Source organism: Dipodomys merriami, unplaced genomic scaffold, assembly GCF_024711535.1.
Source record: "Dipodomys merriami isolate MVZ:Mamm:240054 unplaced genomic scaffold, mDipMer1.0.p SCAF_137, whole genome shotgun sequence".
Lineage (NCBI taxonomy): Eukaryota > Metazoa > Chordata > Mammalia > Rodentia > Heteromyidae > Dipodomys > Dipodomys merriami.
In genome coordinates, this window is record NW_027202682.1 from 1,906,354 (window position 1) to 1,932,413 (window position 26,060).

General features: G+C 45.6%; 1 protein-coding gene across 1 annotated transcript; it reads right to left on the reverse strand.

The window, feature by feature from the left end:
* On the reverse strand, nt 1-24,455 carry LOC138825421 (meiosis-specific with OB domain-containing protein-like). The gene is made up of 15 exons (XM_070019962.1): nt 24,437-24,455; nt 24,038-24,097; nt 22,726-22,801; nt 19,065-19,122; nt 17,448-17,579; nt 14,330-14,402; nt 12,807-13,002; nt 10,353-10,453; nt 9,392-9,444; nt 9,054-9,149; nt 7,899-8,000; nt 4,701-4,854; nt 1,887-2,070; nt 1,602-1,688; nt 1-238 (listed from the first exon to the last, which is right to left on the reverse strand). The coding sequence occupies exons 3-15, from the start codon at nt 22,792-22,794 to the stop codon at nt 128-130; spliced, it is 1,416 nt and encodes a 471-aa protein (XP_069876063.1). The 5' UTR covers nt 22,795-22,801; nt 24,038-24,097; nt 24,437-24,455; the 3' UTR covers nt 1-127.
* Between the last annotated feature and the right edge of the window lie 1,605 nt (nt 24,456-26,060).

The following is a 26,060-nucleotide window of genomic DNA, read 5'->3' on the forward strand; positions in this document are numbered from 1 at the left end:
TCTTGAGTGCAAACATCTCCCACCTGTAAGGAGACAGAACAACAGGCCCCGAGAAGGAAGGAGCTCGCAGCTGGAACAGCTCATCTCGCTCCTCGTCTGCAGGCCAGCCTTGTGTGGTCAAATGGGGTCAAGGCTGTGCTTCCTGAGGCATGCCCCTGCTCGCCTCCACAGGGTCCGAGCGCTTACAGGACAGAACGCTGACTCTCAGCCCACCCCTGGCTCTGCTCGATAGAACAAACTGAGGGAGAGAAAGGAAGACAGAGGCCGGCTTTAGCTGGGCGCTGGTGGCTCACACCTGTAATCCTAGCTACTCAGGAGGCTGAGATCTGAGGATTGCAGTTCAAAGGCAGCTTGAGCAGGAAAATCTGTGAGACTCTTATCTCCAATCAACCACTAGAAAACCAAAAGTGGTGCACTGCTCAAAGTAGTAGAGCGCTATCATTGAGCAAAAAAGCTCCAGGACAGTGCCCAGGCCACAATTCAAGCCTCCACGCTGACAAAAAAGAAAAAAGTAAACATAAATGTCATCGATGCACGGGAGAGAAGGAGCTTGATGACATGTGCTTCCAGGTGCCGTCTGGGGCAGACATCGCCCTGAAGGCTTGAGCCTGGTTGTGGTCTTGAACCACAACCTCCCCAGTTGGTGCCTCCCAGATAGCTAGGATTCCAGGCACATCTGATTTCTGTCTTTGAGAGCGGCTCTTGCTATATTGCTAGGGTGCAGTCAAACTGCAGGACTCAAGCAATCCTCAGTCCCTGAAGTAGCGCAAGTCACGCTGGCTGAGTGGTAGAACTGAGATGCAGACCCATTCCATCTCGCTCCAAAAGCAAGGCGCTTGGCTACATTCCCCCCCACACACACCCCCCCCGAGGAAGGCACAGCGCCCGGTGGGCAGGCAGGTCTGGGAACAGCCCAGTTTCCTCTCTTGCTTTGTCTTGCAGTTAGCATTTAAGGTCTTCTCCATTGGTCTATGTGCTGTCACTTGTGACTCCCTTTATACTACATGGGCAGAAAACCCTGACTATTTCCATCGTTTTTAACATAGCCAGGTCCTTCTGCACATTGCTCATTATTTTCAAAATTGATTCCTGCTGGATGAGGTGTGGCACACCTGTAATCTCAGTACTCAGGAGGCAGAGACAAGGGTTTACAAGCTCCAGACCAGCCTCTGCTACACAGCAAGACCTTGTGTCAAACACCAAAATTAATTCCTGGGCTGGAGGGTGGAACCCTTGTTTAGTATGCGTAAGGCCCTGGTTTGAATCTCAGCACTGCCAAAAACTTCCTTATTTAAATTTATTTCTTCTTTGTGCCAGTCCTGGCACTTGAACTCAGGGCCGGGGTGCTGTCCTTGAGATTCTTTTGCTCAAGGCTAGCCACAGAACCACTTCTGGCTTTTTTGGGAGAGGCAGGGAGCAGTTTATTGGAATAAGGGCCTCACAGACTTTCCTGCCCTGGGTTGGCTTCAAACCTCCATCCTCAGATCTCAGCCTCCTGCATAGCTAGGATTACAGGTGCAAGCCACTGGCACCCAGCAAAAATTTCCTTAATTATATATTTATAAAATTATTTGAATCTGTAAAATAGCGAGAGTACTAACTTTTACATAAATTTTGCTTCTTTCCAAAAGAAATTGCCACTTCAGTGCTGTTTTCTGTTCATCAGTCATTGCAAGAAATTGATGTGCCTAGTTTTAAAAAAAATCAAATATTTTTGAAACAGACATGGATAACTAATTTTGACTAAATTGTAAAACAAACTTGCTCACTAAACACAGAATTTTACTCAGAATAATTGTAGCTCAATTCTCTCGATGGCAGACATAGCAATTTTAAGACAAAATATTCAGTTTGAAAATATTTCTAGCCCTTTTATTTCCATTTACCGTGCAGCCCAAAGTATCCTCAGCAACACTTCCGGAGAGACTACAGGAAGGGAGGGTTCCCGTGTGGTCAGTGATATCAACCAGCATGTCAAAGCTGAGAGAAACAGGCCTTAACTGAAAAGAACCTTTGTTGCAAGTTAAGCAAATGTTGGATGTTTCATTTACAATATAACCGCAGTTGGAACTGAAAAGAAACAAAGAAAAATGGGATGATCCCAAGTGACAACTGTGATCTCTAGTAAATATCAAAGTGAGGCATGGTAGTACATGGCTGTAATCCAGCACCTGGGAGCCTGGGGTAGAAGAGTCTGAGGCCGTGCTACAGAACAAGGCCCTTTCTCAGAAAAAAAAAAAAAAAAAAATCTAAGCATGTAGAATGCCCGCTCCCTGAGTGTTCAGTGTGAAGCGGAGCACACGGCAAGCAGCCCACGGGCGCTGTGCACAGCGGCCTCACCCCAGCATCTGTGACCCTCTGGAGCCGGGGATGCCGTCCTTTCTCAGAGCGCCCTGCTTCCCTGGGCATGGTCGCTGCCTAGTCCCTACGGTCCAGTGGCCTTCCTTTCTCTGTAGGCCCCCTTTCCTACACCCCTGCCATGGCCCCTTCTTTTCTGGAACAGCTGCAGAGCTTAGGCTGCAGTGATGTTTGTGGCCACATCTACTCTCCAGGTGGGCAGGCCCATCTCCCGACTGGGAGCTGGGAGGGCGGGAACTGTGCTGACTTGGGCCGGGTAATCAGTCTCCTGTACCCATACGGAAAACCCCTCAGCTGCAAAGATTCCTATCTTGGGGTTTGACCTTGGGGCCTAGGCACTGTCCTTAAGCGTTTTTTTACTCAAGGCTAGTGCTCCACCACTTGGGCCACACCTCCACATCCAGTTTTTTGGGGTTTTTTTTTGTGCTTCATTGGAGATAAGAATGTCACAGCTTTCTTCACTAGGCTAGCTTTGAACCACGATGTTCAGATCTCAGCCTCCTGAGTAGCTAGGATTACGATTACAGGCGTGAGCCACCGGCACTCAGCTCATACTTTGTAGTTCTGAGGCAGGCTTTAACCCCGCAATTTGGAACGAGGAAGACTCATTCAAATTTCTCAAGCAGAAGAAACATCTGAGACCATAGTTTCTCTCCTGTGTAGCTACAGATCGCAGAGTGCGAGGCCCTAAGTTCAAGCCCCAGTACTGGCACATACACAGAAATTTTTAGCTATATGGGCTGGGAAGGTGGCTCAGTGGTAGAGTGCTTGCCTTGCATGCATGAGGCCCTGGGTTCCATTCCTCAGCACCACATAAGCAGAAAAAAAAAGCCGGAAGTGGCGCTGTGGCTCAAGTGGTAGAGCACTAGCCTTGAGCTGAAGAGCTGAGGGACAGCGCCCAGGCCCAGAGTTCAGGCCCATGACCAGACCCAAAAAACAAAAACAAAAAAAGAGAAATTTTTAGCTATAAAAATCCATAGGGAGCCAGGTGCCAGTGGCTCATGCCTGTAATCCTAGCTACTCAGGAGACTGAGATCTGAGCATCACGGTTCAAAGCCAGCTGGGGCAGAAAAGGCCGTGAGACTCTTACCTCCAATAAACCACTAGAAAATCAGAAGTAGCACTGTGGCTCACGTGGTAGAGCTCATGCCTTGAGCTGAAGAGCGCAGGGACAGGCCCAACCCCAGAGTTCAAGCCCCACAACTGACAAAAACAAACAAATAAACAAAAATCCATAGGGAGATTTTCAAAATAACATTTCCTAATGTTTTGGGGCGGTACTGAGATTTAAATTCTGGGCCTTGTGCTTGCCAACCAGATGCTCTACCATTTGAGCTATAACACTAATCCACACAGTAATATTTGAGATGCTTTTTGCAAACTAGTTCAACTAAGATTATTAAAATCTGCTGTGGTTTACTTTCTGTGAGGCAATATTAACCACGACCTTGGTGAGATTGGAGATCATATGCATAATGCAGTTCAAAGTACATTTTTAGATTACTGTCACTATATTACTGTAAGATATGACAACCAAGAGTTTTCTTTTGTATTTTTCTTTCTTTTTTTTTTTTTTTTTGCCAGTCCTGGGTCTTAAACTCAGGGGGCTTAGGCACTATCCCTGAGTTTCTTTTGCTCAAGGTTAGCACTCTACCACTTGAGCCACAGTGCCATTTCTGGCCTTTTCTGTGTATGTGGTACTGAAGAATTGCATTTTAGGGCTTCATACGTGCTAGGCAAGCACGCTAGACTGAGCCACGCTTGCCTAGCATGTGGTGGCATATTCCTGTGATCCCAGCTGCTCAGGAGAAGGCTGTCCAGGCTAGCCTCAAGCTCCTGACCCTCCAGCCTCTAGCTCCTGAGTGGTATCACGGCCTGTGCCTCCATGCCAAACTTCAGGAAAACTTACCAATTTTTTTTTTGGTGGCACTGAACTCAGGACCTCACACTTGCTAGGCTAGCGCTCTTTCACTTACACCATGCTCCTAGCCTATGAAAACTTTTTTTTTATTTTCTTGGTCCAGTCGTGGGGCCTGAACTCTGGGCCTGGGCGCTGTCCCTCAGCTCTTCAGCTCAAGGCTAGCACTCTACCACTTGAGCCACAGTGCCACTTCCGGGTTTTCTTTTTGCTTATGTGGTGCTGAGGAATCGAACCCAGGGCCTCATGCATGCAAGGCAAGCGCTCTACCCACAGAGCCACCTTCCCAGCCCCTATGAAAACTTTTATCCTTTATTTACGTATACATTTCTCTCAAATACTTAATCACCATATGTCAAATAATAGCTGTAACTTACATAAAGCTTAAAATTTATTCATGATTATTTCTTATAAAATTAATTACCATCTATTTCGAACTACTCTTGTAGTTCCATCATCAATGCTGAGGGTAGAAATGAAAGCGTAAAGGATGCCATAGAAAGGGTCTGCTTTCCCTTCATTCTTTGAAGCTTTTTCTTTTAGTTGTTTTACCGTATAGACATCCACTATTGAATTCACTAAATGTAAAAAGAAACATTACAGTTGCATATATATTCTAAGACCTACAGAGGATTGTATCCAAATAGAAAAGGTATAAAGTTCAAAAAAAGAACATTTAGTATCTTAAGTAACAGAAAAAAAAATGCTGTACTAAAACATTATACAACCGGGCGCCGGTGGTTTACCCTTGTAATCCTAGCTATTCAGGAGGCTGAGATCTGAAGATCTCAGTGCAAAACCAGTCCAGGCAGGAAAGTCCTTGAGACTTGTATCTTCAATAAACCACCAGAAAACCAGAAGTGCCTCTGTGGCTCAAGTGGTAGAGCACTCGCCTTGAGCTGAAGAGCGCAGGGACAGCACTAGGCCCAGAGTTCAAGCCCCATAACCGAAAAATAAATAAATAAATATAGATAGATAGATAGATAGATAGATAGATAGATAGATAGATAGATAGATAGATAGATATAAAAGCCACAAAATAAGCTTTTAAAAAGGGGGAAATATAAGAAATTACTCTTCATTAAAGGAGGAATTTCTGTTCATCAAAAGACTCCATTAGCCAGGCACTGGGTGGCTCACAGCTGTAATCCTAGCTACTCAGGAGGCTGAGATCTGCAGATTGCAGTTCAAAGCCAGCCCAGGCAGGAAAGTCCATGAGACTCTTTAATTAACCACCAGAAAACCACAAGTGGCATTGTGGCTTAAGTGGTAGAGTGCTCACCTTAAGCTGAAGAGCTGAGGGACAACGCCCAGGCCCAGAGTTCAAGCCCAGGACCAACAACAAAAAAAAAAAAAAGACACCATTAAAAGGTAAGAAAGAGCCAGGCACTCGTAGCTCACGGTTATAATATAGCTACCCTGAGATCTGAGGACCATGGTTCAAAGCCAGCCCAGGCAGGAAAGTCTGTAAACTTTTATCTCCAATTATCCACCAGAAAACACCAGCCTTGAGCCATAAAGCAATGCAGACAAGCAATGGAGTAAAAACTTGCTAGCAGTCCACTGGGAGATAAAAAGAGTCATTTGGAATATTTGGAATTTTTCTTTTTCTTTCACTTTTTTTTGTTGTTGTTGTTGGTCGTGGGGCTTGAACTCTGAGCCTGAGCACTGTCCCTGAGCTCTTCAGCTCAAGGCTAGCTCTCTACCACTTGAGCCACAGCGCCATTTCCAGTTTTTCTTGAAGTTTATTGTTTTTGTTGGTCATGGGGCTTGAATTCTGGTCCTGAACACTGTCCCTCAGCTCTTCAGCTCACGGCTAGTGCTCTACCACTTGAGCCACTGCACCACTTTCGATTTTCTGAGTGGTTTATTGGAGATAAGAGTCTCATGGACTTTCCTGCCCAGGCTGGCTTTGAACCACGATCCTCAGATCTCAGCCTCCTGAGTAGCTAGGATGACAGGCATGGCCACTGGTGCCCAGCTGGAGTTTCTTTTTCTTGATAGTAAGGATTGTTCATTAGCTTTCATCAGATTGGCTAGCCATAATATAGTCCCCCAAAGTTTTAAATTAGTTTTCTAAAAGTAGAAATATAGTAGCCACAGAATAGGAATACTGTATCTTTTACAATGTCAAACCAAAAGTTTAGGCTTAAGGCACTTTTTAAAAATCCAAAGAGGGATGTGAAGGGTAAACAAAGGAGGAGGCTGCAATGCTTGATAAGAAATATATGCATTATCCTGCCCATGTAATTGTAACCGCTCTGTATAGTATGTTCACAAAATTAAATAAATAAATAAATAATAAAAATCCAAAGAGCCAGGTGTGGATGTTCAAGCCTGTGGTCACGCTGCCTACTTGGGAGATGCACATCACATCAGGGGCCCTCGGCTCACCACCAGTCCAGGCAGCAAAGTTGCAAAGACTCCATTGCAATGAGGGAGCAGGTGCTGTGACATGTGCCTGCTATCCCACGCTACTGGGAGGGGCAAGGACTGGGTGAAGTGACCCTCGCCTGCTATCCCAGCTGCAAATAGGAGGACCACAGTGCAGGCAACCCCAGGTATGAAACATGATCTATTTTAAAAATAACCAACATAGGGCTGGGAAGGTGGCTCAGTGGTAGAGCGCTTGCCTTGCATGCCGGAGGCCCTGGGTTCGATTCCTCAGCACCACATAAGCAAAAAGTAAAAAGCCGGAAGTGGCGCTGTGACTCAAGTGGTAGAGTGCTAGCCTTGAGCGGAAGAGCTGAGGGACAGCGCCCAGGCCCAGAGTTCAGGCCCCACGACCGGACCCAAAAATAAAAATAAATAAAAATAACCAACATAAAAAGGAGCTGGAAGAATGGCTCGAGTGGCAAAATGCCTGCTTAGCAAGCATGAGGCCCTGATTCAAAACCTAGTAGCACCAAAAAAAAGAAAAGAAAAATTAAAAAAGAGGTCTATGCCAACACATAGAATCTGGCACCCAATGTCATGTTCATGGGGCCGGGAACAATCCTCAGAACCAAGAAAAAGAACCCTCCAGATGTTCCAGAGGGATATAGCTCAATGGCATGATTTTTTTTTAATTGGTCATGGGCTTGAACTCAGGGCCTGGGCTCTGTCCCTCAGCTCTTTTTTGCTCAATCACAGCTTTACTTCCTGTTTTTGAGTGGTCATAAGAGTCTCACCAGGACTTTTCTGCCTCAGCCGGCTTTGAACAGTGATCCTCAGTTCTCAGCTTCTTGAGTAGATGGATTACAGGGGTGAGCCCCAGTGTCTGACAGTAGAGTTCTTTCCTAGCATACATGAGGCCAGGATTTGATCCCAGCATTGCAATTTTTTTTTAATCAGAAGATATTTAAATGCTGGGCACCAGTGGCTCAGGTCTGTAATCCTAGCTACTCTCAGGAGGCTAAGATCTGAGGATCATAGTTCAAAGCCAGCCCTGGCAGGAAAGTCCTTGAGATTCTAATCTCCAATAAATAATTGAAAAAACGGAAGTGGCACTGTGACTCAAGCAGTAGAGCACTCACCTTAAGCTGAAGAGCTTGGGATAGTGCCCAAGCCCAGAGTTCAAGCCCTAGGACTGACAAAAAAAAAAAAAAAAAAAAAAAAGAAAGATATTTAAAGGGTTACTTACAATTTACAGGTTCTTTAAAAACACTGTCAATTTCATCAGCCAGAACATTCGTTTCTTTATTTTCTCTTATATAATTCAGTAGGATGTTAGCTTCTGGAGTATCTTAAATTGCAAGAAAGCAAAGGCTCCAAAATTACTTTAACAGTAAAATGTGAAGTCATACATACTCTTCAACTGCTAATAAGGTGATGAAAACTCTAGAATAACTCTAAAATCAACCACTAACAGGATGAGAACTCTAGAATAACTCTAGAATTAACCAATAACAAGGAAGAGATTTTCTATCATTGAAAGATAAAATAAGCCAGAAATAATCCTAACTACTCAGGAAACTGAGACCTGTAGAAGTTCAAAACCAGGCCTGAGACTCTGTCTCCAAATTAACCAGCAAAATGCCAGATTGGAGGCATGGCTCATGTAGTAGAGCACCAGCCATGAACAAGCAAGCTGAGCAAGAGTATGAGACCCTGAATTTGAGCCCAGGTACAAAAAAGATACTTAAAATAATAAACCATTGTAACCCCCTCTAACAATGGAAAGGGAAACAAAGGTAGCATTGCTATCCTAAGTGTTGGTTAAGAAGAGACCATGTGTATGACTCCACCGAGTTTCAATACAGCAGCTGGCATGGAACTTAAGTAGGCATGGTGCTACATTTCTGTGATTCCAGCACTGTGGAGGCTGAGCTCAGCCTCGGCTACATATAATCACATGTTTGAGACCAGCCTGGAATGCATAGTGAGTCCCTGTCTTCAAAGGAGTAAACCTATAATCATTTTCTTAAAACGTAAACGTGCTTTATAATTCTTAGTCACTGGTAGAGCTGTTTTATAGACATGACCTTACGTTAAAATGACATAGTGCTGTATTTCTCCCTGCTTGAGCTTGTGTTATTCCACAAGCTGACCCTGCCTGAACCCAGAGCACCCTGACAGCTCGGGGCAGTAAGTCTCTGACTTCCCCAGGTCTGACTTAGAAAGCCCACTCCTTTAGCAAGCACTGCAGGAGGTCCTGGGTGATACAAACGTCAGTTCATAAGCTAGGATCAAATGATGGACTACATATATGTACATATTTTTCAACATTCTAGCAGTAAAAGTTACTTTGATATGGTGAACTATATTTACTTTTTATATAGTCCACACGCTTTTTTACCTGGATTAGTCGTAATAATGGTTTTTGAGATTACAGTTGCTGTCATGCAGTCTCGAAATTTGTCAAAAGTTATTCTTACATCTGAGGCAAATATTACTGTTTGGGAAAAATCCTTTTAAAATTAATATACTGGTGATTAAAAATGACAAGCATTTGGGGAAGGTGGGGAGGGAAGGGACAGTAGAAAAAAATAAAGGAGGGGGTAACAATGCTCGACAAGAAATGTACTCATTACCTTACTCATGTAACTGTAACCCCTCTGTACAGCATCTTTACAATAAAATAAAATTAAAAAAAAAAACTGACAAGCATTGTAAACAGTCCCTGAACCATGATACCTGTTTCTTGTGGCACCCAGCTCTGTGCAAGCAGAATGGATTCATTATCCCAACTGCATTTGTTTAAGAAGAAATGATACAAAGTGAGTACATTGGGAAAGTCCATCACAACACATTATTCACCAAAAAAGGAAAGAATAAAATGAAACCCTGCCTCAGTGTCTGGTATTTGCAATTTCCCACATGGTCAAAAACAGAAGTTAAAGGGCCAAGCACCTGTGCCCTCACGCCTGTGATCCTAGATACTAAGGAGACTGAGATCTGAGGATCACACGTCCAAGCCAGCCTGGGTAGGAAAGTCCGTGGGACTCATGTCTGCAATTAATCACCCAAAAGCTAGAGGTAGAGCTGTGGCTCAAGTGGTAAAATGCTGGCCTTGAGCAAAAAAAGTTCAGAGACAGTGACCAGGACCTGAGTGCAAGCACTAGGACTAGCATAAAACACCCACCCCCCCAAAAAAAAAAAAACAAAAAACAGAAGACAGAGTATTTAACATCTACACAGTGCAATTCTTCTTTCAACAGTCTTCTAACAACCTCTACTCTACTAATTGTTTATTTTTGCAGCACTTCATTACTCCAGGCTAACTAGAAGTGAATGACAGTCTTAGAACTTCAAACTTCTGACCATTAAAGCAGGGCCCCCACAGTGGTTAAACTGCTTAGTAGCCTCGATAGGTAGAGGCCACTTTCCATGTGGGATCCAGCCTGAGCAAGGGGTGGTGCTTTAGCTTAGCCCCAACTTGGTGAAAAACCTCCAACATTTTGGCTTCTTTCCTATAGGTTGGACCTAAAAAAACCCACTCTGTTAGGAAGCACATGTTCACTGTGCTAACAAGGACCTGATTTTAAGCTGGAATCTATAACAACTCAGCACTCTACAGTTTTAAGGCAGTTTATCTCCTATGATTACCCAGTGATAACAGCAGATATTACAGCTTGGAAGAGATGTGGGAGATTACCAGATCATTGTAAAAGCAGGCTCTGTTTCATCATAGAGTTTAATTTCACACCTCTGGCCTCTTCTTCGGTCTGAAGTTGTAAAGTGTTTAGGCTCTCCAACCTTAGAAAGTGAAGAAAACCATTATCCCTCCGCTATAGACGCAGAGGCAAGTGCTGCTCATGGAATAATACTCAGACATAACTAGAAATGTCAATGGGAAGAACTGCACGTTTGTGTTTCATGATTTGAAAGTACCTTTTGTGTAAACTAAGTATATTTGGCTGAATACATACACTTTGAAGAGAACCACAGATATATGCCTTAAAGATAAACCTGAGTCTTTTTCACATGCCAGGACAAATGTGTCACCACAGGCCCCTGGTGGCATCGACGTGGAATCCTTGGCAGCAGGACATGGTTATCTATATCTGTGTCCTGAGGCTGGCATGGAGTTCATGTGATTGAATGCACTGGAGCTTTCTAGGCCTAGCCCCAAGCAGCGATGCCTTCACTGTGTCCTCCAGAAGGGAATGGTAGAGGGAAGTACTTCAACACAAAGCATTCTGCCTACAATGCAGGGAGAAAGGACAGAGGAGAGGAGGTAAGCCCAAGGCCTTTGTCTGACTAGAGGGTTCTCAGCAGGTGCATCTGCAGTCTTCACAGCAGAGATCCAGGACAGTGGCTGGCTACCCTGCGCCACATTCACCAGGGCACCTATGGGCAGAACTGAGTCCCATGGGAACAGGCTAAAGAAAGATGCAAAGGTATCAAAAGCCAGGCTCTATAAGAAAAAGTCAGAGGAAAGAAGAGCCAAAGGATGAGAGTGGTCAGCCATACTGTATTGGGTGGGGGAAGAATGTTATGGTAAAAGGAGCTGAGAAGTGGAAACACAGTGGAGGTGAGGAGGGAGAAGAACAGGTTAAATAAAAATTGGAAGAAAAAAATGAAAAGGATTGAAATAAAAGGGAAGATGAAAGGCATGAAAAGCAGTGATGTGACACATGGCAGAGGGCGTCAGGCTGGTGGGGGTGGAGCTGTTGCAGGATTTTACAAGCCTTAGAGACAGGTCTTATGACATTAATAATGTAATGGCATTAAGGACTATGGGGAAACAGCACAAGGGAGAAACAATTAACAACAACAGAGGAGGAGGAGGAGAGGAGAAGAGGAGGAGGAGAGGAGGAGGAGGAGGAGGAGGAGGAGGAGGAGGAGGAGGAGGAGAGGAGGAGAGGAAGAGGAGGAGGAGGAGGAGGAGAGGAGGAGACTTAAAGTGATTTCTCCTATGCTTCAAGATTGCTATATAGCCTGTGATTCCTCTAGTCTAACATATTGTGCTCCACAGGGCCAGGTGGGGCTAGGATAGAAAACAAAACAGATGAGGCATGTGTATCCACTAACTTGCCATCTGCAGAGTGAACACCCCCCAGGCAGGATTCAATCTTAAAATGCAACTAGTGTTTAGTTACAACACTGGCTACAAGAGGGGCATAAGTCAATGTGTCTCCTGATTATCCTTCTTCCACATGTTTGAGAAATTGTGTCCCTTTAAATTTTCTGAGTATTGGGCTGGGAAGGTGGCTCAGTGGTAGAGCGCTTGCCTTGCATGTATGAGGCCCTGGGTTCTATTTCTCAGCACCACATAAGCAAAAAGAACAAAGCCGGAAGTGGTGCTGTGGCTTAAGTGGTAGAGCGCTAGCCTTGAGTTGAAGAGCTGAGGGACAGCGCCCAGGCCCAGAGTTCAGGCCCCACGACCGGACCCAAAAAAAAAAAAAAAAAAAAAAGTCTGCGTACACTTTATTTTGTGAGGCTTTAGTCTTAGTTGGGGGGTGGTAGGGATTCAACTCAGGGTCTTGCACATAGTCAGCAAGAGCTGTAGCACTGAGCTGCAGGACCTGTGAAGATTTCCTTTTGAGGTCCACCTCTAAATCTTTGTACAGTGCCTTTGTCTGTTATGCAGACAGTCCTTACTCAGCTCAGAACTTTCCTCAGTAGTCACTGAGATGGATTCTGATGTTCTTGGGGCCCCTGGAGTGCTGTCCTTACCTGCTGCTCAGGGCCCTTCTCAGCAGTCCTACCCAGTACAATGAGTATTTTTCCTTCCTCCTCCCTCTCTGCACAGCTCTGAGAACACAGGTACCAAATGATTGCTTGACTCATTCAACCACATTGGCTTTTCAAGTCAATAAGCTTATCCTTTCTATTTATGTGTTTCTTTAACCCAAGTATGAATGCTGTCAAATACTGCATTATTTATAAATGGTAAAATGCTACATTTAGCAATATGATTTTTATTTTGCTGGTTATTCAACAGGAAAAATGCTATCTTATTCCCTTTAATGAGAAAAGTTACTATTTTCATAATATGACTTACTACTGTGATAGGAAAAATTGCTCCCACTGGTCCTGACCATTGATTCCAAAGTTAAGTTGGGCAACAGAGCAGTCTGTCACATTGCATTTGGATCTGACTTACCCATCGCACAGCTGCCAGCACATTAATAATCCTCCCATCAAGGCTGGGTCCGTTTGCAATGACATCACCCAATGAATAGTAGTCACTAGACTCTTTAACAGGTAAGTGTATCAAAGAAAGTAACTTGGTGTCCACTTCATAACTGGAACAAACTTTCACCACGGAGTGATTCTCACTGAGCAATAGTTTATAGTTGCTAAATTCCAAAAACACATTTAAAAAGTTAATATAAATGATGTTTAATAAAAAACTGCTTCCAGATTCAAAAGTCAATTCCTTTTTTTTGGGGGGGGGTCCGGTCATGGTGCCTGAACTCTGGGCCTGGGCGCTGTCCCTCAGCTCTTCAGCTCAAGGCTAGCACTCTACCACTTGAGCCACAGCGCCACTTCCGGCTTTTTTTTCTTTTTGCTTATGTGGTGTTGAGGAATTGAACCCAGGGCCTCAGGCATGCAAGGCAGTGCTCTACCACTGAGCCACCTTCCCAGCCCACTTGTTTTTTTTTTTTTAGAGAAATATGGCTATAAGCTAGCTGAGACAAGAAAGTCCATGAGGGGTGTGAGCAATAAATCTGAGCAAGAGCATGAGGCTTTGAGTACAAGAAGGTACAAGAAGGGAAGAAGGGAGAGAAGGAGGGCAGGAAAGAAGGAAGAAGGAAGGAAGGAAGGAAGGAAGGAAGGAAGGAAGGAAGGAAGGAAGGAAGGAAGGGAGGGAGGGAGGGAGGGAGGAAGGGAGGGAGGAAGGGAGGGAAGGAAGGAAGGGAAGGAGAGAAAGAGGGAAAAGGAAGGAAGGAGGGAGGGAGGGAAGGAGGGAAAAAGGGAAAAGGAAGGAAGGAAGGAGGGAAGGAGGGAGGGAAGGAGAGAAGGAGGACAAAAAGGAGGGAAGGAGGGAAGGAAGGAGGGAGGGAAGAAGGGAGGGAAGGAAGGAGGGAAGGAGAGAAGGAAGGAAGGAGGAAAGGAGGAAAAGGAGGGAAGGAAGGGAGGGAGGGAAGGAAGGAGGGAAGGAGGGTGGGCAAGCAAGCCAGGTGTCTGTGGCTCAAGCCTGTAATCCTGGGTACTCAGGAGGCTGAGATTTGAGGATCACAGTTCGAAGCCAGCCTGGGCAGCAAAGTCCCCATAAGACTTATTTCCGATTAACCACCCCAAAACCAGAAGTGGTGCTATGGCTCAAGTGGTAGAGCACTAAGCCTTGAGCACAAAGAGGCTGAGGGACAGCACCTAGGTCCAGTCCCACAACAGACAAAAAAAAAAGAAAGAGGGGAAGGAAGGAAGGAAAGGAGGGAGGGAGGGAGGGGGAGAGAGAGAGAGAGAGAGAGAGAGAGAGAGAGAGAGAGAGAGAGAGAGAGAGAGAGATAAAGAAAGAAAGAGAAAGAAAGAAAGAAAGAAAGAAAGAGAAAGAAAGAGAAAGAAAGAAAGAAAGAAAGAAAGAAAGAAAGAAAGAAAGAGAGAAAGAAAGAGAGAAAGAAAGAAAGAGAGAAAGAAAGAAAGAGAGAAAGAAAGAAAGAAAGAAAGGGGCTTTATATTTACCTCGGAGTTCCTGGGCTGAACTTTTCTTCTCTTTCTAATTCCTTTCTTTGGATCAGGGGATTTTCTATTATCACTAAAAGAGAGGTCAAATTGTGGTGTCCTCACAAAACTGTAACAGGATTAAATGAAAACCGAGTGTGGCTAACAATGAGCTGTACTTTGATTCTAACTTCTGAGCTGGCAGGAGAGGTATGCGTCCTCCAGTCTTCATCCCACATCACTATAATGAATGGAAACGTGGAGGTGCAGCCATTAGTTTGAAGAGTTTTGCTTTGTGTTTTAGTCCCAGCAAGTGACTCATACTAGTGTTACTCCATTGATTCAGTTTTACTTGACACTGATTGGGTTACAACATACCATTCAATAAAACACTACTTAGAGAGCAAAGCTAAACTCAGAAAAGCTCACTAAGATGTAACCTCAGCTACTTACAGGCTTTGTGAATTCAAAATGTTAGGGCTTCAATTTCCCCATACCTCAAATTCCACCTTTTTTTTTTTGGTGCTGGTCTCAGGGCTTGAACTCAGGGCCCAGGCTCTGTCCCTGAGCTCTTTTGCTCCAGGTGAGAGCTCTAGCCCCCCCCTTTTTTTTTGAGGGGGGATGGGGGGGTCCGGTCGTGGGGTTGAACTCTGGGCCTGGGCACTGTCCCTCGCTCTTCAGCTCAAGGCTAGTGCTCTACCACTTGAGTCACAGTGCCACTTCTGGCTTTTTTTTTTTTTTTTGCTTATGTGGTGCTGAGGAATCGAATCCAGGGCCTCATGCATGTAAGGCAAGCTCTCTGCCACTGAGCCACCTTCCCAGCCCACGAGAGAGCTCTAGCCCTTTGAGCCATGTGTTTACTTCTGCTTTTCTGGTGGTTAATTCGAGATAAAAGTGTCATGGACTTTCCTACCCTGGCTGGCTTTGAAATGTTATCCTCAGATCTCAGCTTCTTGAGAAGCTAACATTTTCAGGTATGAGCCACAAGTGCCCAGCTTCTTGTTTCTTGTATAAGCTAGAGCTGTCATCTATCAAGTAACTAAGTTTACACTTTGTAAGGGGTCATTAAACATTACCCCAAACATAATCAGGTATCGTTTCACAGCTGAGAACAATAAGATTAAGAAATGTTCTCAAGGGCTGGGAAGGTGGCTCAGTGGTATAGCACTTGCCTTGCATGCCTGAGGCCCTGGGTTTGATTCCTCAGCACCACATAAGCAAAAAGGAAAAAGCTGGAAGTGGCACTGTGGCTCAAGTGGTAGAGCGCTAGCCTTGAGCTGAAGAGCTGAGGGACAGTGCCCAGGCCCAGAGTTCAGGCCCTACGACCGGACCCCCCCCCCAAAAAAAAAATGTTCTCAAATGCACAAGGTAAATAAATGTGGAAACTTGGATTTGAACCCATATAGATGTTTTCAGAATCCTTGTTCTTCCCATAGTCATAAAGATACTATGGAGAAGGGAATGTGCAAAAGAAATGGTATTCCGCCAGGTGCCAGTGGCTCACACCTGTAATCCTAATTACTCACGAGTCTGAGATCTGAGGTGGGCAGTTTGAAGCCAGATTAGTCAGAAAAGTCCCTGTGAGACTCTTATCTCCAATTAGCCACTCAAAAAACCAGAAGTGGTGCTGTGGCTTAAAGTGGTAGAACACTAGCCTTGAGCACAAAGAGGCTCAGGAACAGCACCCAGGTCCTGATTCTAGGCCCAACAACTAACCAAAAAAAGAAAGAAAGAAAACTATTTCAACTAAAACAAAGTTCCTTAAAATTCAAATATCAATTTTTGGACCTTTTTTTTTTGGGTCCAGTCGTGGGGCCTGAACTCTGGGCCTGGGCACTGTCCCTCAGCTCTTCAGCTCAAGGCTAGCACACTACCACTTGAGCCACAGCACCACTTCTGGCTTTTTTCTTTTGGCTTATGTGGTGCTGAGGAATCGAACCCAGGGCCTCAGGCATGCAAGGCAAGCGCTCTACCACTGAGCCACCTTCCCAGCCCTCAAATATCAATTTTTTTTGCCAGTCCTGGGGCTTGAATTCAGGACCTGAGCATTATCCCTGAGCTTCTTTTGCTCAAGGCTAGCACTTTACCACTTGAGCCACAGCACCACTTCTAGCTTCTCGTTTATGTGGTACCGAGGAATTGAACCCAGGGCTTCATGCATGCTAGGTAAGCACTATACCACTGAGCAACATTCTCAGCCCCAAATATCAATTTTTATCAAAATTTATTCAGTGGCCCTATCATGTGTTTACAAAGGTAAATGACTGTAATAATGATAGGAATTAATGCAAACTGAATTGTGAAATGCTAGTAAAACTATGACTAATCACATTTCTATGTTTCAAGTCATATGCCATATGTCACATTAATGCTCTTCATATTTGGCTTTTGTTCTGATAAGATTCTGGAGACCTGCCGGGCGCTGGTGGCTCACGCCTGTAATCCTAGCTACTCAGGAGGCTGAGATCTGAGGATCGCGGTTCAAAGCCAGCCCGGGCAGGAGAGACTGTGAGACTCCTATCTCCAATAAACCACAAGAAAACCGGAAGTGGCGCTGTAGCTCAAGTGGTAGAGCGCTCGCCTTGAGCTGAAGAGCTGAGGGACAGCGCCCAGGCCCAGAGTTCAAGTCCCACTACCGACCAAAAAAAAAAAAAAAAAGATTCTGGAGACCTGTGAGCTATGTTTTATTTCATTGTGAGTGCTTCAATATAGCTATCATAAATATACCACAGGAAAAATACTGCAGCTGAAACCGTTTAAGAATCAGTGTTGGGGCTGGGAAGGTGGCTCAGTGGTAGAGTGTTTGCCTTACAAGCATGAGGCCCTAGGTTCAATTCCTCAGCACCACATAAGCAGAAAAAGTTGAAAGTGGTGATGTGGCTCAAGTGGTAGAGCACTAGCTTTGAACTGAAGAGCTGAAGGACAGTGCCCAGGCCCAGAGTTCAGGCCCCACAACCAACAACAACAAAAAAGAGTCAATGCTAGTCTGAAGCAGAGCGATGTAATTAAACATTAATTCTAGAAGTGAGGAGAAAGCAATTGAAGGGCAGGTCAAAATAAAGAAGCTTAGTGTTGGGACTTGTTTTGAAAATAAAGTATCTTGAAATAAAAAAAAAATAAAGAATCAACATTAACTTACCACAGTCACCCACCCTAAAACTGTCAGAAAGTGGCCTGATGTACTCTTCTTTACCCCAGCATGCTGCATTTACAAAACAGGCTGGTGAATCACGAATGGTGAAACTGAAAGTGTATCTTTCGGATCCAATATCTAAGGGAAGACCAATGATTTGTTTAATCACATGATTTTTGATGATCATTATGATTATAAAAAGTTAAATGCATAGCAGAAAGTGCTATTTCTTTCTCTTTTTTGGGGGGGGGGTGTGGTCATGAGGCCTGAACTCTGGGCCTGGGTGCTGTTCCTCAGCTCTTCAGCTCAAGGATAGTGCTCTACCACTTGAGCCACAGTGCCAATTCCAGCTTTTTCTGCTTATGTGGTGCTAAAGAATCAAACCCAGGGTGTCAGGCATACAAGGCAAACACTACCACTGAGCCACCTTCCCAGCCCCAGAAAGTGTTATTTTTTATTATCTCTTTCTCCTTCTCCTTCCCCCTTCTCTCTTTGTCACTAATTCTCTGTCTCAGCCATACTGGACAGGGCCCCCACCTTGCTAGGCAGGGGCTCTGCCTCTGGAGGCAGACTCATAGCCCTTTCTGGCTTTAGTTATTTTTCAGATAGGTTTTTGCATGTTTGTCCAGGGTTCAGTGGTAGAGTAACAGCTTAAGAAAAACACAAAAAAGCCCAAGTGAGAGCATGAGGCCCCAACTTCAAGTCCCACTACTGGACAAAAAAGAAAACAAACTGGGTGCTGGTGGTTCACACCTGTAATCTTAGCTACTCAGGGGGCGGAGATCTGAGGATTGCAGTTTAAAGCCAGCCTAGGCAGGAAAGTCCATGAGACTGTTATCTCCAATAAACTACTCAGAAAAAAGTTGGAAGTAAAACTGTGGCTCAAGTGGTGAATGCTAGCTTTGAACACAAAGAGGCTCAGGGACAACACCTAGACCCTGAGTTCCACCCCAGAACAGGAAAAAAATTATAAAAATTAAAAAAGGGCTGGGAATATGGCTTATTGGTAGAGTGCTTGCCTAGTATGCATGAAGTCCTGGGTTCAACTCCTCAGTACTATATAAACAGAAAAAGCTGGAAGTGACACTGTGGCTCAAGAGGTAGAGCACTAGCCTTGAGCACAAACGAACTCAGGACAGATCTCAGGCCCTGCCTGAGTTCAAGCCCCCAGACTGGGAAAAAATAAACAATTTTAAAAAAGAAAAAGCAAAACCGGGCACTCGTGGCTCACACCTGCAATCCTAGCTATTCAGGAGGCAGAGATCTAAGGATCACAGTTCAAAGCCAGCCCAGGCAGAAAAGTCTGAGACTCTTATCTCCAATAAACCACTAGAAAACTGGAAGTGGCACTGTGGCTCAAGTGGTAGAGTGCTCACCTTGAGCTGAAGAGCACAGGTACAGGCACAAGCCCAGAGTTAAAGCCCCACAACAAACAAAAACAATAAAAATATGATCTATGATCTATCTTCATCCTCATGTATGCGTCTTACCATACACAATAACATGATCTTTGCTCTTAGGAGATTGAGCAGGCATGGGAAATGTAATCAGTTAAATACACTTTGCTACAGACATAAGCCACACTTGATGAAAAATGAGGCAAAGCGTTAAAAAGAACTCAGCTTTTTCTGTCTGGAAAGCCTTTGACATCTGTTTTCCCAATAACTATACCGATTATTTTCTGAAAAACAAAAGAGTATAGAAGACCAATATTAAACACAGATGTAGATGGTAAATTTAATTTCATGGGATTGTTATATTTTACTGGCTCTAACAAACATTTTTTGTCTAGGAACCATTTAAATGTTTTTAATCCAGACAAACACGTAAAAGAATTCCATAAATGCTCAACTCTACAAAGAATAGTACAAAATAAAAAGACAGCTGTTATTATAACTATAGTTGTTTGATACTTTGCATGTTTCTAGTTTATTTTCTTTTTTTAATTTTATTTTACTGTAAAGATGATATACAGACGGGTTACACTGACATGAGTAAGGTAATGAGTACATTTCTTGTCAAGCATTGTTAACTCCCTCCTTTGTTTTTCTCCTACTATCCCTTCCTTCCCCCCCCACCCCCGTCTAGTTTATTTTCAGTCACTAGGTGGCGCACACTAACTGCCCTATGCTGTAGCTGTAGATCCTTACTGAATCTTTTTTTTTTAATATGTTGTGGGACTTGAACTCTGGGCTTGGGCTCTGTCCTTGCGCTCTTCAGTTCAAGGCGAGCACTCTACCGCTTGAGCCACAGTACCACTTCCAGTTTTCTAGTGGTTTATTGGAGATAAGAGTCTCATGGACTTTCCTGCCCTGGCTGGCTTTGAACCGAGATCCTCAGATCTTAGCCTCCTGAGTAGCTAGGATTACAGGTGTGAGCAACCGGCGCCCAGCATTACTGAATTCTTCTAGAGCACATGTATAATGCAATTTCATTTGCTATTGTAGTCAAAGCTTTCCCTTAGCCGGGCGCTGGTGGCTCACGCCTGTAATCCTAGCTACTCAGGAGGCTGAGATCTGAGGATCGCGGTTCAAAGCCAGCCCGGGCAGGAGAGACCGTGAGACTCCTATCTCCAATAAAACCACCAGAAAACCGGAAGTGGCGCTGTAGCTCAAGTGGTAGAGCGCTCGCCTTGAGCTGAAGAGCTAAGGGACAACGCCCAGGCCCAGAGTTCAAGCCCCACGACCGACAAAAAAAAAAAAAAAAAAAAAAAAAAAAGCTTTCCCTTATATGGGTCTGCTAACATGAAATTGTTTAGCTTCTTAATCCAAACATGCTGGGCAGTAACATAAATTACACATATGTACATATAGAGAGAGGGGGGGAGAGAGGAGACTGTATATATATATATATATATATATATAGAGAGAGAGAGAGAGAGAGAGAGACTGTATGTATGCACACACACACACACACACACACACACACACACACACACACAGAGCTGCTAATAAATTTAAATTTTAAATTCTAAAGTCTTGGATCTTCTGGGCTAGAAAGGTGGCTCAGTGGTAGAGTGCTTGCCTTGCATGAATGAGGCCCTGGGTTCGATTCCTCAGCACCACATAAGCAGAAAAAGATAGAAGTGGCTCTGTGGCTCACGTGACAGAGCACTAGCCTTGAGCTGCAGAGCTGAGGGACAGCACCCATGCTGAGAGTTCAGGCCCCACAACCGGCAAAAAAAAAAGTCTTGGATATTCCATTTCAACTTCCTTAAAAGTTGTCATGTTAGCTGGCGCCTGTAATCCTAGCTACTTAGGAGGCTGAGATCTGAAGATCATGGTTCAGAGCCAGCCCAGGTAGGAAAGTCCATAGTATACTCTTATCTCCAATAAACCACTAGAAAACCAGAAGTGGCGCTGTGGCTCAAGTGGTAGAGTGCTCACCTTGAGAGTTCAGGCCCCATGACCTACCAAAAAAAAAAACAGTTGTAATATCCCCTTTAGTAACTATCAAAACAAAAACTGCAATTTTGAAATGTGTTTTAAGAAATAAAAATAAAGCTGGGTGCTGGTGGCTCACGCCTGTAATCCTAGCTAATCAGGAAGCTGAGATTTGAGAATCACAGTTCAAAGCCAGCCCGGGCAGGAAAAGTCCATAAGACTCTTTTTTTTGGGTCCGGTCATGGGGCCTGAACTCTGGGCCTGGGTTGTCCCTCAGCTCTTCAGCTCAAGGCTAGTGCTCTGTCATGTGATCCACAGCACAACTTCCGGCTTTTTTCTTTTATGTTTATGTGGTGCTGAGGAATCGAACCCAGGGCCTCAAGCATGCAAGGCAAGCGCTCTACCACTGAGCCACCTTCCCAGCCCCTCCATGAGACTCTTAGCTCCAACAAACCGCCAGAAAATGGGAATTGGTTCTGTAGCACAAGTGGTAGAGTACTCGCCTTGAGCTGAAGAGCTGAGGGACAGCATTCAGGACCAGAGTTAAAACCCCATGAAAGAAAGAAAGAGAGAAAGAAAGAAAGAAAGAGAAAGAGAGAGAGAAAGAGAGAAAGAAAGAAAGAAAGAAAGAGAGAAAGAAAGAAAGAGAAAGAGAGAGAGAAAGAAAGAGAGAGAGAAAGAAAAAAGAGAAAGAGATAAAGAGAGAAAGAAAGAAAGAAAGAAAGAAAGAAAGAAAGAAAGAAAGAAAGAAAGAAAGAAAGAAAGAAAAGGGAGGGAGGGAGAGAGAGAAAGAGAGAGAGAGGGAGGGAGGGAGGGAGGAAGGGAGGGAGAGACAGAGGGAGGGAGGGAGGAAGGAAGGAAGGAAGGAAGGAAGGAAGGAAGGAAGGAAGGAAGGAAGGAAGGAAGGAAAGGAAAGGAAAGGAAAGGAAGAACCATGCACCAGTGGCTCATGCTATAATCCTAGTTACTCAGGAAGCTGAGATCTGAGGATTTCAGTTCAAAGCCAGCCCAGGCAGAAAAGTCTGTAGCATTCTTATCTCCAGTTGGTTAACCTGCAATAACTAGATAACTAGAAACCCAGAGTGGGGTTGTGGCTCAAAGTAACAGAGTGCTAGCCTTGAACAAAAATTGCTCAGATACTGCCCAGGCCCTGAGTTCATGCCCCACAAGCAACAAAAAAAATGAAAAAATAAAAATAAAAATAGTTATCTTCTTTCAAAGGGAAAAACTAAAATGACTAACTCTAGACCTTGATTTTAACCTTGCAATAATCAGTGACATTAAAAATATAATGAAGTTTATTCTAGCTAAGTTCTTAGCTCCTCTTCCTGCAGTGTGGACATATTGATACTATTTTTTTTTTTTTTTTTTTTTTTTTTTTTTGTCGGTTGTGGGCCTGAACTCAGGGTGTGGGCACTGTCCCTCAGCTCTTCAGCTCAAGGCTAGTGCTCTACTATCTGAGCCACAGCGGCACTTCCAGCTTTTTCTGCTTATGTGGTGCTGAGGAAGTGAACCCAGGGCCTCATGCATGCAAGACAAGCACTCTACCACTGAGCCACCTTCCCAGCTCCCATTGATACTATTTCTTACACACATTTACTAAAATGATCCCTTTATTAAATATCAAAATAACACAAAAGTCTTTTGATTATTTTGAACCATTGCTAACCATATCTACAATGATGTCTCCTGCTCTATAAACAGAAGATTAATTTTTATTTCAATAACATAATACAAACAGGTTTAGGGATGCTTAATATCTATAATTATATTAATGAATAATCTACATGCTTATCAATTTTATAAGAATGTATCCAATAAATTTGCTACACTGAATGCTACGAGATTTCACTTTTCATGAGAATAATCAAACCAGTTTTGAAACCAGAATTGAAACTTACCAGATTAGCCATATTTTGCTGCAGATCTGCAAGTGCAGTAAAGGTCCTCAAAGCAAAGGAACTTGCCATATTCAATCTGCATGTTAGAAAATACAATTTAGACATATAAATTAAATATCTGAAATAATCATGAAAAATTCCAAATATTAAAATAATTTAAAAATCTATATGATTTAGTCAGACCTACAATCCAAGTATTTTTATAAAAACAGAAATGAGTGTGGCAGGAAGGTATGACAAAGGTAGGTGTCTGTGTGGCTGACCAGTTAGGAATGAGACAATGTGAGGAGAACTACTGATCCACTGAAAGAAAGCATTGGATACTTTACTTTGGGGGAAAAAATTATTATAATGATGAAATAAATATTAATTCAGGTAGTCTTTTTTGGTGGTGCTAGTATCGGGTTTGAACTCAGGGCCTCATGCTTACTAGACAAGAGCTTGCCCCCTAGAGTTCCTCACATTTTTACCCTTAAGCATCTCTTGATGATTTGGTCAGTAACTGACATATGACCTCTTTGAGATTTTTTTTTTTTTTTTAACTTTGTCAATCCTGGGACTTGAACTCTGGGCCTGGGTGCTGTCCCTCAGCTCTTCAGCTCAAGGTGAATGCTCTACCACTTGAACCACAGCGCCACTTCCAGTTTTCTGGTGGTTTATTGGAGATCGGAGTCTCACAGACTTCTTCCCAAGCTGGCTTTGAACCGTGATGCTGAGAGCTCAGCCTGCTGAGTAGCTAGGTTCACAGGCGCGAGCCACTGGCGTCAGGCTTCTTTGAGATTCTTTCACTTTCCACAATCATTTGAAGGATATGGCAGAGTGCAGGGACCTCACTCTCCGTGCTTTCCCAGGCCCGTAGAAGGCTGTGGCAGTGCTCTGCCTCGCCCAGATGCAGCCCCTCTTCCTTGATGCTCCCCACTCTGTGACACCTTCCACCTTTCCTGTTTGGGAGAGGGTCCTCCACACTCCTCAGGGGTCCAGGAGAGGCTTTTCCTGTGGCCCGCCTCAACTATCCCCCACTCTCAGCAGTCTCTGCTGTGGTGGTGGAGGTGGTTATTGTGATCGGTTGGCGGAGCTTGAACTCAGGACCCGCCCCTGAGCTTTTGCCCGGAGTTTTTCCCCTCCAGGCTAGCGCTCTACCACGCCTCCCCTAATGTTGTCCCAGTGGTTAATAGGAGATAAGAGTATCAGGGTGGCCGGGAAGGTGGCTCCGGGGTAGAGCGCTCGCCTTGAGCAAAAGCAGCTCAGGGGCAGCGCCCGGGCCGCGAGTTCAAGCCCCAGGACTGGCCGAAGAAAGAAAGAAACGTCTCACAGGTTTTTCCGTCCTGGCTGGCTTCAAACCGCGATCCTCGGCTCTCAGCTTCCCGAGTATCTACCGAGAGAGACAGGCGTCAGCCGCGGACTTGGGGCTGTGGAAGATTCTAGAGCCGGGACCGAAGCCCAGAATTGTCGTTTCCATTCTGGCTCGGTTCACCCTTCCCGCGGGGTTTGGGTGATTCCTGCTGGGGGGGGCGCGGGGGTCACGGGCCGCACGGGCGTCGGCGACCTCGAGGCCCCACCAGAACCCCCGTGCGCGGGGCAGGCCGCGGGGGCCCGCGCACGCGCGGTCCGCACGCCTCGCACCGCCGCCCCGGCGGGTTTCACCTCAGCGCTCCGCGCGGGCCTCCTCCCCGCGGCCCCGGCCCTCGGAACCGCAGCGACCGCGGCTCACCGGGGACGTCCCGCCGGAGAGCTGCTCCGTGCCGCCCGCCCCGGCGCCGCCCGCCCCGCGCCTCGCCGCCGCTCCTCAGCCACTGGGCGGGAAGCCTGGAGTCCGCGCGACCGCCACGCGCGACCGTTAGCACGCGGCCCCGCCCACCGCGCGGCGGCCCCGCCCCACCAAGGCCCCGCCCCCGCCCAGGCCGGTCCCTCACACGTACTGGCCTCGCCCGCCAGGGCCCCGCCCCTTTTATCTTACTGACCCCGCCCCTCCGATGCCCCGCCCCTTGCCTAGTGCTGGCTCTGCTTGGTTCCCACCGAGGCCCCGCCCCCACCGTACTGACTCCGCCCCCTCGTCTCTCTCCCCGCGCGGACCCCGCCTCCCAGGCATGCGGGGCTCTGGGAAAGGGCCGCGGAGGACCTGCGGCGCCCCGGTGTCTGCAGGGACGCACGGGCGCCCGCGACGCCCGCCTGGCGGGCCAGCACCGCAGGGCCCTCCTTTCCATTGCTCGGTCCGAGTGCTACAAAAGGAAGCCGCGGGGGCTGGGCGGGTGGCTCAGGGGTAGCGCGCTCGCCTCGCATGCACGGGGCCCTGGGTTCGATTCCTCAGCACCACATAAAGCCGGAAGTGGCGCTGAGGCTCAAGTGGTAGAGCGCCTGCCTTGAGCTGAAGAGCTGAGGGACAGCGCCCAGGCCCAGAGTTCAGACCCCACGACCGACACACACACAAAGAATTTGAGGCTAAAGATCAGAGAGACAGATGGCACATGTTCTCTCTGACACGTGGAAGTTAGATCTACGACGCACTGGGATATGACAAATTACACAGGATTCTAGATACGACAGTGACACCAGCAGAGGAATCTTAGGAGAGAATCACAAAGGCCCAGTGCCCAAGCACCTCTTCATGTGTATATAAACAAATATACATACTGAGACGAACTCCAAGATATGGAAACAAGAGACTTTTTGTAATTTTTCTTTCTGATGACTGTGTATTCTTCACTTCATATACAGTGTGTTCACGTGCACATCTGGGGGGTTGGGGAGGGCACAGAATCCAAGGCAAAAGGTGACCAAGTGCAATAGCTGCACTGGACATTGATGAAAGTGGAGATAGGAGGGAGGGACTGGGAGAGGAGGGGGAGCAGAGCCGTCCTCCTTGCCTGATACACGCAAATGTAACCCCTCTGTACATCACCTCTATAATAACAATAAAGTCAACTGGAAAGAAACAAAGAATTTGAGGCTAGCCAACAAAGTTACCAAGACTCATCTCCAAACCAACATAAAAACAAATGGGTGAATGGAGGGGTAACAATGTTCAAGAGGAAGTGTACTCATTACCTCACTCATGTAACTGTAACCCTCTGTATAGTATCTTTACAATAAAAAAAAAAAAAAGGAAATACCATGGTTAGGGCTGGGAAGGTGGCTCAGTGGTAGAGCACTTGCCTTACATTCCTGAGGCCCTGGGTTCGATTCCTCAGCACCACATAAGCAAAAAGAAAAAAAATGGGTGAGGTGTGGCTCTGTGTGGGACTGAGCCTGGCCTGGCATCGGGTGTGTGTGGGGGGAACCACTGGACTGGGGGGCACCCTGCCACATGTCACCATTCAGAGAAGGAAGCCATGGTG

Bases quoted from the DNA above. Each gene is read 5' to 3' on its own strand.
- LOC138825421 (XM_070019962.1), bottom strand. From the start codon at position 22,794: ATGGCAAGTTCCTTTGCTTTGAGGACCTTTACTGCACTTGCAGATCTG. The intron at 14,403-17,447 runs GTAAGTTAATGT...CCTCTCTTTTAG, and splicing joins TTTTAGGGTGGGTGACTGTG to TGATAATAGAAAATCCCCTG. The intron at 10,454-12,806 runs GTAAGTCAGATC...TCACTTTCTAAG, and splicing joins TGCTGGCAGCTGTGCGATGG to GTTGGAGAGCCTAAACACTT.